Source organism: Bicyclus anynana, chromosome 12, assembly GCF_947172395.1.
Source record: "Bicyclus anynana chromosome 12, ilBicAnyn1.1, whole genome shotgun sequence".
Taxonomy (NCBI): Eukaryota; Metazoa; Arthropoda; class Insecta; order Lepidoptera; family Nymphalidae; genus Bicyclus; species Bicyclus anynana.
Genome location: NC_069094.1, coordinates 12,167,357 through 12,179,575, shown reverse-complemented (window position 1 = coordinate 12,179,575; position 12,219 = coordinate 12,167,357). Strand labels below are relative to the sequence as shown.

The 12,219-nt window shown below is 37.6% G+C and overlaps 1 protein-coding gene across 1 annotated transcript in view; it reads right to left on the bottom strand.

Annotated features, from left to right (window-relative positions):
• Positions 1-898: 898 nt before the first annotated feature.
• LOC112055195 (S-adenosylmethionine synthase) overlaps positions 899-12,219 on the bottom strand; it is a gene marked incomplete in the record, with an annotated part of 16,307 nt that continues 4,986 nt past the window's right edge. The window contains 4 exon segments of the mRNA XM_052884545.1: positions 899-3,817; positions 4,556-4,689; positions 6,539-6,721; positions 7,231-7,362. Of these exon segments, the coding sequence (XP_052740505.1) occupies positions 3,715-3,817; positions 4,556-4,689; positions 6,539-6,721; positions 7,231-7,362 (552 nt within the window).

The window sequence follows — 12,219 nt, the reverse complement described above, 5'->3', positions numbered from 1 at the left end:
GCGGCAACTGCTACTGACGACCGCAGTCGACGGCGGTCGCCGACTGCCGTTGTCTACCGCCGAGACGTCGTAAATGAACACTTATACCGGATCTCGTATTAGTAGTATGAACCCAACTTCAGTCCGCTCTGAACATGGGACGAATGGCTGTGCAATGCACAACATCATTGTGAATGAGATAGTAGCGCAATTCACACTGTTACGTCAGAGCGAAATATAAGTTTTGCGCACAATAAAAGTAACTACCTACCTAATTTAAGTACGACCATGTTGCTCGCCGATAAGGCCTACTCCTACTGGGCAACGGAAACAGATAAAAGATACATTTTATCCCCAGAAAGAAGTTTTTGAAACCTGGATGTGTCACAGTCCAGAGAAAGGACATATCCCAATTTTGTATGGAGGCTGGGCCTTTATTCAGAGTGTCAACTAAGCAAAATAAATTATTTTGTATCTTAAAAGGACATAGAATATAGGGCTTAAAAACCCATAATTCTCTAATTCTCTTTCTACGATTTAATATTTCTTTTAACTTTTGTTTTATTGACATTTCACAATATTACATGACATTGACAGCTTACACCGGATATGAATTCAATTCCAAGTGTTTTCATTTGCTGTTTTGAACACTTTTAATTTGTAGACACGGGAGCAAAACAAAAAAAAAGAATTATCTAATTAATACGGGTTCCAAAAATTCTGAAAATTATTTTAGCTACAGCAATTTGTATCTTCCATCCGTAAAAAATACTATCAACCTGCTTATAAATTATAAATAATAAAGGCCCATTTTGAGACATGTTATTTATATCTTGCAAAATCATAGGCTTATTTAATGCACATGCGCTAGAGGTTGCCAAAAAATATATAAAAAGGTGTAGAAATAAAACACAATACATTTCATTTTTCCCGTTAGTGTACCGGGAAAACAGAGTTTAATATTAGTTTTAAAACTCCACATTCAGACAAGTCGAAAATACGCAGAAGTTAAAGAGTCGCAAACTTCAACAGGTCGAAAAATATAATCACAAAGTCGAACCCTACATCACCCTATTGAATACTAGGAAAGAATCTTTTAGACAAATCCATAGTTTTACACGACACAGCATTACACCATAGATATAAAAATAACAAAGCAATAGAAATGTCAAAACGACGCAGAATAGTCGCCGCAGAGATAACACCTCTAAAATTAAAAAAAGACTAAAGTATAACCGATTGTATTGATATTTTCAAGTACATTGTGGCTTATATTTTTTAACATCTGAATTGTGCTGTTGTACAAAATTATATGTATATATAACAGCGTTCTGACAGTATCAAAGGTATTTTGTCGGTGACTCGATTTTTTATAAGAGTACTTGCCATTTCTATCGCTTCGTTATTATGTTGTCTACGGGTGGAACAATAGACATATAGACAGTTCATTAAATGCACAGTGCACTACTGCTCCGGACGGGTCGGTGTGTTTTCAAAATGGCTCTTTTCCACGTTGATTCCTTTTCAGAAACACAACACAAAACGCGGTGCGCGCGAGGCGTCGCTTTTACGGGAATAGAGAAAAATACATCGACGCTTATAATAATTATGCTAGATGAACTATAGGGCTTGAACACACGAAATATTTTGCCGCAGACGTAATTTTGCGATGCTTTTTAAAATCCATTAAAGTTTGCATCAATACAAACTGACTGAATTTATAAATTCAAAGATTTTAGATTTATATTATATACCTCACGCAAAGACATTAGGAATATTTTAACATCCATTTTATTATAGTTTTCTACACTCAAACTTGTTACTAGGAATTCAAACCATGGTTGGATTTAAATCGGAATAGCCTTTGTTAAGGACTGAGGTCTGAACTGTACATTAAAAATAGGCAGAAACATTGATACTATAGAGACAGATCCTTTTTTTCTTAATTGGCCCAGGTCTGTCTGGTGGGAAGCTTCGCCATGCGATTTAGCGTTCCGGTATGATGGCGTGTAGAAACCGAAAGGGGTGCGGATTTTCATCCTCCTCCGAACAAGTTAGCCCGCTTCCATCTTAAATTGCATCATCACTTACCATCAGGTGTGATTGTATTCAAGAGCTAACTTGTAAAGAATAAAAAACAAAGTTTCAAAGTCTTCCGCGCGTACAAAATACGCCGTGTGTAGAGGCCCTAACAGTCGCCTACGCGCGCGCTGCTGGCTTGCAGTGAGCGAGAGTGGGCGAGACGCGGGTCTCGTCAGGGGTTGCCTGCTGGAGATTGCTCATAGCGATAAGGCCGCCTTTACATGGTACTTCTTCGTCTTGCTCGCACTCGCTCCACTGTGACACGTCCGCGGCAGTAGTCTACTCTACCGTCTACGGAACTCATAGCACTAACATATCACAAAGCTCACTCATAATGAAAAATTCGAGATTATTGGCAGTCCGTAATCACCACATCATATTGTCAATATAAAAAAAAATGACATAAAAAGGAACGAATGTACACCAAAACATAATTCAATATTAACAAAAAAAAAATTGGATATGTAAATGGCAGGCTTCAAGCTTCAGTTTTGAGTTAGCAACCGATTTTTTACGTTTTAATCAATTATAACAATGATAAGATTATATATCAAACCTACAATTTGCTAGTAAGTAAAATCATTTTAAATAATACAAAATAAATCCATTTAAACATTGTCAATTCATCATAAATTCATTAGATATCAATTAATTTAACTAAAATACATTAACTAATGTGCTAACTCGTACAAGTAAATCGGTCGCTAACTGCTCGTCTGTATATAGGACTGCCGCCTTCCCCCGAACTAACTCAAATTCATAAATGACGGCACCCGTTACGCCTATGAAACTAATATAACGAATACTTAACAATTAATGTAAACCACGCAAATCAATGTCAAATGATTATCAACATCGTACCGTTGGCGAGATTAGCCAAGACCAAGAGCAGGTGACCGATTCTCTATCATTAAATTGACATTTATTTAAACCTGTCATAGCCTAATACAAGTTACCATAATTATATAACTACATTTTCTACTTAAATGTAGCATGTAAATGCAACAGCAAATTTATTATAAAGATATAATTTTTTTTTTTTCACAGCACTCATGCATTGCAGCACAAATAAGTGACTTCATTACAAAGGTTATGCCTGTTTATTTATAAATTGTTTAAATAAATATTATGCATAAAAACATATCACTATATCTGTACCATTTAGATGTAAAATTATAATAAAAATTACTATTTTTTTCAATAATCTATCAATCAAAATCTATCCAAGTATAACACCATTGACCAAGTAAAAAAAAATCATACCACATTAGCCAAAATAACAATGTCACTAAATAACAAATTGCATATAGATAGATTATCGAAATGTCTATGTAAATGATCTATCTGACACCTCACCACATTTATTTAAACTTATTATGTCTATGAAGCAAAAGATGTAACATTAAACTTAACTTTCATTTCACTGAAAGATACATCTTGCGTTCATTTATAGATTGAATGGTGTGCGATTGAGGTGTTAGTTAAAAATATTTAAGATAAGACAACACAGCTATTATCGTTCACCCACTCTCGGCCTATAATAACAAGTAATCTATACTTCTATAGAGAGTCAGCGACGTGCTAGCACTCTCGCTACAGAAACACGTATAAAGATGAAATATTTACAATGGTGCTACTCGCTCAAGTCCCAAGTCAATCCACAAGGGGCTTGGGGTTCTCCCACGGGAAGCCCTCTCGCCCGAAGTGCCCATATGTACTGGTCTTCTGGTATATTGGCGCTCTGAGGTTCAGATCTCTGCAAACACAACATTGATTATGTTTAGTCTAAACTCTAGGACAGTGATTCCCAAAGTGGTGTCTATCAACCCCTAGGGGTCTATGACAACCTGCAAGGGGTCTACGTCAGCGAAAAAAAATTTGGGACCCCCAGATTTTTTTTCGAAAACAAAATGAAAATGGGGGTCCACGATAGTGGATCTCAACACATACACTGACAACAACAATACAGTACAACAGATATAAAATTTGATTTTGAGTAGTTTTAAATTAAATTCAATTAATAAATTTATACATTAACATGTGTTTTTACTTTCAAGTTTTTAACAAGAAATTTACAGGAAATCAATATCAGGTAAGCAGAGGGTCTACCCAACACCGAAAAACATGGCAAGGAGTCTACGACACAAAAAAGTTGGGGAACTGCTCTAGGATACACTAACTAAACAGCTCAAGCTTGTTTGTCGCCGATATGCTACAGTATTGGTTGCTTGCGTAACTAAACGTACTAGGGATGAAATTGACAAGTTCAATAAGTCAAAGCAAAGCTTGACTAGGTCCATTAGTTTTTTATAACAACCAAGTACACGGACTTGTTTTGATAATATTAATCCAATGTAACACCGCCTCATTGGACCAGTGAAATCAGATCACGAGTTCTTGGGTTAGATCCAATAGACTTCCAGGTTCTTTTTGTTCTTTGTTGAGTAAACAAGTAGCATTCACAAGATTATATAGATTTTATAGGTAGACTTACTTGACGATTTTCCCCGGTCGTAGATCAAAGTTCTTTTTTACGATGGAAAGTAGTTCCTGCTGTGTTTTGTGCGACGTTCCGTAGTCGAATACGGTGATGGAGAGCGGTTCGGCGACTCCTATTGCGTACGCCACCTGGAAACAATCATTATAAGATATTAAACGCTATTTCTATTGTACTAATTAATATCATGAAAACTTGTACGATGTTGATGGTGGTGGGAAGTGGATGGATTAAGAAAACAGGGAATAGGGATGATGACAGTTTTTTAAATTGTATGTAAATTAAGAGTATACTAATAGCAAAGCAATTTTGTAAAAGTAACACGGTATCTGCGATCATTACTTTCGGAGCTACAGGGATTTAAAGGGTCAGATTTGCGGCGCTGCGCTGCGGATCCCTGAAAAACGCTCCATACAAAATGGCACGATTTAGTGACGTTGGCTCGCCGATCGTTAGGTTTGTATGGGCGTTCAAACAAAATCACTAATATCTTTGTTATTTGTGCGTTTATGTTTATAGTTTATTTATAGAAAAATGTCACATTTAATGTAAGGAAGCTAAAACTGTACGAATTTTCATCTAATTACGATAAAAAAAAAAATTATAGATTTTGAAATTTTATAATCTTATTAATTTTGCAAATATCCAGGCAATCTTTGCTTTTTATGAATAAATTAGTTAACATTGACCTTATTTACCCGAATGTATCATAAAAATCAATATATTCAAACCTAGTCATCATCCCCATTGTGTGGTGGCGAGCTCGAAAAGGCCCTTTAATCACCGGTCAACGAATTCAGGCTGACACTTTTACAATGTTCTCACTACAATCTTTACAAAAACTCTTTTAATGAATTTAAACAGTTTACTAAATGTTTTATCGATTTTGATATGAATAGATTATTCTAATAAGGACTTCCGAGCAATGTTCAGTCGTAACTATGATCACTCTGTGATGTAAGACCTCAGTAGTTAAACGGTAAAGGGGTCAAACTCATCACATAGATGGTCGTTTCCGCCTACTGGAATATTGATATTGACACAAGTATTTTGTGTCAATATCAATAGACTATATTAAAGTCATAGTTGATGTGCACTGTTTACGAACAAACAAATTAGAAATTGAGGTGTAAAACGCATGTCATTTCATAACTTATTTATTTTAATATCTAATTATTCTAAGCTTATTAAACAAATTTAAGTTCATTAATTTTATTAAGAACAAGTTGATTATAATTATTATAATGTGTGAAATGACTAGCGATTTATACCCTCAAATTATTTGTAAACAGTGCACTCGAAGACGAAAGTCTTCAATCAATGTGTGTTGCCAGTGATGACATACGGATCTGAGATAGTTTGAAGAGGCGATGGACTGTTGTGCTTGGAGGTCCATGCAAGAGGCCTATGTCCAGCAGTGGACGTCTATCGGCTGATAAGGTAAACAGTGCACATGGCTATGGCTGAAGTACAGGATAAGCATATTGGTAAAGTTAAAAAAAAACTTCTTTAGTGAGTTTAACTCTCTACCTCTCTTACCCCGTTCGCCTCGCGCGACTAAACTTTTCGTAACGCATTCACCAGCTTTTGACGGCCTCCGTGGCGCTGTGGTATGCGAGGTGAATTTACAAGACGGAGGTCCTGGGTTCGATCCCTGGCTGGGCAGATTGAGATTTTCTTAATTTGTCCAGGTCTGGCTGGTGGGAGGCTTCGGCCGTGGCTAGTTACCACCCTACCGGCAAAGACGTACCGCCAAGCGATTTAGCGTTCCGGTACGATGCCGTGTAGAAACCGAAAGAGGTGTGGATTTTCATCCTCCTCCTAACAAGTTAGCCCGCTTCCATCTTAGAGTGCATCATCACTTACCATCAGGTGAGATTGTAGTCAAGGACTATCTTGTAAAGAATAAATAAAAAAAAAAGGTTACTCCTCAAGTCTAGCACGCATATTGAAGTAAATAAAAATGATGCATTTAGTTACCTGCACCATGCAGCGGCGGCACAGGCCGGCGCGCACCAGCGACTTGGCGACCCAGCGCGCGGCGTAGGCGGCCGAGCGGTCCACCTTGGTGAAGTCCTTGCCGGAGAAGGCGCCGCCACCGTGCGCGCCCCAGCCGCCGTACGTGTCCACGATGATCTTGCGCCCCGTCAGCCCCGCGTCCGACTGGCGACATTATAACAGTCTAAATCAGTACTTCTTTACATTATACACCATGCTAATTTCACCGTCTGTAAACTGCCGCGATATTTATTAGTTCAATACAAGAAATCCCTTAACAATATTAAAAATCCTACTAATATTATAAACGCGAAAGTTCGTATGGATGTTTGGATGTTTATTACTCTATAACGCTGCTACTACTGAAGCGATTAAGCTGAAATTTGGAATGGAAATAGATTTTACTCTGGATTAACACATAGGCTACTTTTAATCCCGAAAAAAACTATGGTTTTCCCGAGATTTGCGAAAACTGATGATTTTGATGATATGAATGTTTGTTACTCCTCAAAGGGGCCAACGAGCTGTGGCGGCGAAATAGGTAGGTGTTTAAAAATACTGGATTTATTAAATAAACGATTTTCAAAAGTTTATTACAATTGTAACTAATTGAAATGTGATTTGTTTTTTTTTTTATATAGTAACAGTAATGGTTATGGTGAAAGAGCACATACCTGAGGTCCACCAATGATGAAGTTTCCACAAGGATTGATGTGTATGACCGTTCTAGCGTCCAAGTATTGTGGAGGAATTACTTCTTCAATTACTTTCATTTTGATTTCATCACGCAGAGTCTCCAAGCATATCTGAAAAAAAACAGTATTGTTATTATGTGTTTACTAAAAATACACAGCGTCGCTTTGAAGATGGTTCTGTGAGGTGTGTACCAAACCTTATATTGGTATGTGTACTCACCCTAATTTTCCTGCTAAATTGGTATCTTACTTATCTGTCACCTGCGAGGGCGTTTATTGCATCTGTGGGCAAGCCCTTCCTAATGTCATAGCGTTTTGTGATTTCCTGCGATAACCGCCGTAAATATTTTCATCTGATGAAAAGTATTGCTTTATGTGTTTATTGAAGTTTTTTCCGGCCTATTATTATTGTTAATAGAGAAAATGAGCCGTGAAAGTGATGAACACTTACAGAGTGATGTTGAAATGAGTAAAAATGCCCATTCTCGGGGAGAGAAGAGAGTTGCGTCATCTTCAACTACTGAAGCAGTAGCGATAGCGACTCTGTTTTGGATGCGGAAAGTACAAGTTTACATCCATCTAACACGAGGGCAAGATAGGATAAGAGTGACTCACAGAGGCGTTTTTACCAATGACGCAGGGGGTGTGTGACAGCCAGGCGAAGAATTTGGGGAGCCCCAGCCGTTTATACTTATTAACATTTTTGTACGTATTCCATTTTGACCGCGCGCTTTTTAAAGGGCGCTAGGTAATGCTTGCACCCAGGCAATACATATGTTAGAAACGCCTCTGGTTACTCGGATCCTCATGAATTTTTGATAACTAGGTAAGTCAGTTATCAAATTATATACAGGGATTTACCCCGTCCATGCGGGCCCAGGCCTCAGTTGGGCTCTGGAGCCCTGGCAGATGGGGGGCTGTGACACCATCACACTCGTCCTCTGAGTTATCAATAAATCCCAGTGGTTGAACTGGAGTGATAATATTACAACTACTCTGAACCCAGCGAATGGTAGGTGGAATAACCCATGGAATTTTGCAACAGAACAATTTGCAACTGATCAGGGAGAATTTACAGGAAATTATTTATTAGGTCAATAATTCCTCAGAACAATTGAGATAACAACAGGTAATTTATATACAGTGATCAGTAAGTAATATCAGGGCCTTGGCCTTACAACCAGGTAACAGTAAAACTTTTACTAATAATGTGAAGAAGGAAGTAAAAAAAAAAAAAAAAAAATAGAGCATCGGGGACTCACATATCTTACATGAAACACATTTTATTTATCCACACAAATGACCAGATCAGACACCAAGTTGTCTGTCAAAGATGTTTTTTATTCCCAAGAGAAACGGCAGCCACTGCCCAGTTTATTGACCGCAGGGGACTGAATGATTGTGTAAAACCAAAAAGGATTCAGCTAATTTTCTTATGCCTCAGTACTAGAATTTCTACAGGCTCATTGATACTACCTCAGGGTAATGTACCCGGGTGAATTACAACATGTCAGCCCTGCTCTTTGGTCTAACATCAACCTCTTGGAATTCCGCAACTTTGACGAATTGGATTGCGGAAATCCTTCGTTCAAGCGGAATTCGGCAGCTTTAACGAATTGGATTGCGGAAATCCTTTGTTCGAAAGGAATTTGTGTTCTAGCCCACCTAGACAATTTTCTTTTAGTCCACCAGGACAGGCCAAAGTTGATTCTTCAGATGGCTGAAGTTGCATAGCTTTTAGAATCTCTGGGATGGCAAAAAATTATCCAAAAGCATTGCTAAATCCAATACAGGAATTGAGTTTTAACGAATTGGATTGCGGAAATCCTTCGTTTGAGAGGAATTCGGGTTCTAGTCTACCTAGACGATTTTCTCTTAGTCCACCAGAACAGGCCAAAGTTAATTCTTCAGACTGCTGAAGTTGTGTAGCTTTTGGAATCTCTGGATACCTAAGAAATTATCCAAAAGCATTGCTAAATCCAATACAGGAACTGAGCTTTAACAAATGGGTTGCGGAAATCCTTTGTTCAAGAGAATTTTGTGTTCTAGTCTATCTAGACGATTTTCTCTAAGTCCACCAGGAAATCAAAGATAATTCTTCAGACTGCTGAAGTTGTGTAGCTTTTGGAATCTCTGGATACCTAAGAAATTATCCAAAAGCATTGCTAAATCCAATACAGGAACTGAGCTTTAACAAATGGGTTGCGGAAATTCTTTGTTCAAGAGAATTTTGTGTTCTAGTCTATCTAGACGATTTTCTCTAAGTCCACCAGGACATCAAAGATAGTTCTTCAGACTGCTGAAGATGTGAAGTTTTTGGAATTTTTGGGATTGCTAAGAAATTATCCAAAAACATTGCTAAATCCAATACAGGAATGGAGCTTTAACAAATTGGATTGCGGAAATCCGTTGTATAAGAGGAATTTGTGTTCTAATCTACCTAGACGATTTTCTCTTAGTCCACCAGGACAGGTCAAAATTAATTGTTCAAACTGCAGAAGTTATGAAGTCTTTGTAATCTCTATAACTTGGTATTACTTGGAACACCAAGATAAACCAAACATCATTGTCACTAGAGAAGACAGACAGAATACAGGTAGCACTGAGAAAGATACTGTATCAGGACTGTTGTACATTGGAACAAATGAAAATGCTGCTGGGATTTTCGCAGATTGTGTAGTTCCACAGGGTCACTTGTCTACATCAACACCCTCACATTCATTGCCTGACAACCGACGAAGCAGATGGCAGTCAGGGAGCACAGTTAAAAGAGAGTTACATGTCGAGAACCTGGACCAAAGAACATGTAAGATGTCATCGAACAAGAAGGAACTGGTCTCAGGCATCAATACAGAATCAATCTCACATATTGTAAGATGCCCACACTCTAGTTCAGTCCGACAACCTGACTCTTGTCTCCAATACAAACACAGGGAGGGACTCAGTCACTGAGTCTCTTCAATTTGTTAATGCATGTTGTTGAGGCTGACAGAAACAAGGAACATATTCCTATCAGCCCATTATCTCTCGGGGAGATACTACTGCACAGCCGATCGCCTATCAAGGGGACGAAGGCTATCAGAGTTGCATTTGTTACACAAAGCAACAAGCCAATTATATTATCATTGGGGAAGACTTGACGTCGACTTATTTGCATCCACAGAGACAGCTGAGGTCAAAAGATATGTCTCATTGAACTGTAAAGATCACTCAGCAATGTTCTCAGATGCCTTCAATGGAGTTGGCATCCAGGATGGATATTCCCTTCACTGAACCTTAGGCCATATGTATTGGCACACCTAAGCAAGGCAGGTCACTATATTATTGTAACACCTCTGTGATTGGTTGGCATATCTGAAATCAAGAGCCTTGGATCCGTCAGCGACAATACAGATCCTGTCAGAATGCTTGATCGACATAGCAACAGGCCAAGTCACCAGCACAAGTAGACCAACTGATCCTGCCATCTTGGAGGTAGGGGGAACAGATCTGTGCACAGACAGCAAGAGAAAGGCAATTACTAAAGACTAGTTGGAGATGATCAACACAATACAGACACTATACAACACTAAACAGTAAAGGGACAGTTTGAATGATGTGATAACAGTTGTCTACCGCAATTCAAGGACCTAACTAGGTTTATTGCCTGTATTTATAATTAAATTGCTTGGTTGTATTTATAATTAAATTTATCTTAAAGCACCATTTTAATTCATAAATTTGCTATAGGGACATTCTATTAAATTAAGATACTCAAAGATGAGGAAGAAAAATCGATTGCATCGATCGAAGCAATGGCTACACGTCATTCACTTAAACCATAACCAGTTATACCATGTAGAAAACATTCTCTCTATGATGTATCTTGTCGAACTGCAGCCATTTTTATCTTTGCTTCTGGAAGAAGGGTTCATGATATGACAGTATTAAGAAATTCAGACTTGTAATATAGGTGTGTAAGATGAGAGAAGGATTTTAACCAAGGTTTGGATCAAGATCAGATTTATCAAACCAGAGACAGCCAGGATGGTGATTGTTAAAGCATCCACATCCCCAGATTTCCCAGAAGATGGGTAAAGATCTAATAGTCCTAATTGAAAGCAGGTGATGCCAAGAACAAGAATTAAACCACTTGATTATTACAATAAATGGGGAACTACGATCAGCGTCTCAGACAGTAATTGGGGGATGATTAAAATCTGGCATGACAGCATCTCCAGGGTCTTTTAGATCTGCAGTGATGTCAAGTTAGGTAGAGAATCATCCAATAGATAATATATTAGCCAGAGGAAGCTGGAAGAGTGTGTATACTTTTAAAAAGTTTTTATGGTAAAGATATACAAAGAAAGATGAAGTATCTTAATTACTCTTTAATAGGCTCAAGCCAGAATATTATGATTTTTAGTGTATTGTGTTTTTGCTATTATGTGTTGACTGTTATGTTAATGGTTAATTTGCTTATTTTGTTATGAGTAGATTACTTTTATTCAGTAGATAAAATACAATTGCTTCTATAATATAGTCTAAATACCAATAATTTAGACTTTATGGAGAATTAAAATATATATAAATATATATAATTATGTTTCACATAGCGTTTTGTGTTTGTCACCAGCAGAAAACAAACAAGTCTTCAAAGCGACGCTGTGTATTTTTAGTAAACACATAATATAATATTTTGAATTACAACAAAATTGTTATTATGTGTTGAAAGAAAAATACACAGCGTCGCAGGAATTTCTTCCTGGTGAAGACTCTATGACATTAGGAAGGGCTTGCCCACAGATGCAATAAACGCCCTCGCAGGTGACAGATAAGTAAGATACCAATTTAGCAGGAAAATTAGGGTGAGTACACATACCAATATAAGGTTTGGTACACACCTCACAGAACCATCTTCAAAGCGACGCTGTGTATTTTTCTTTCAACACATAATAACAATTTTGTTGTAATTCAAAATATTATATT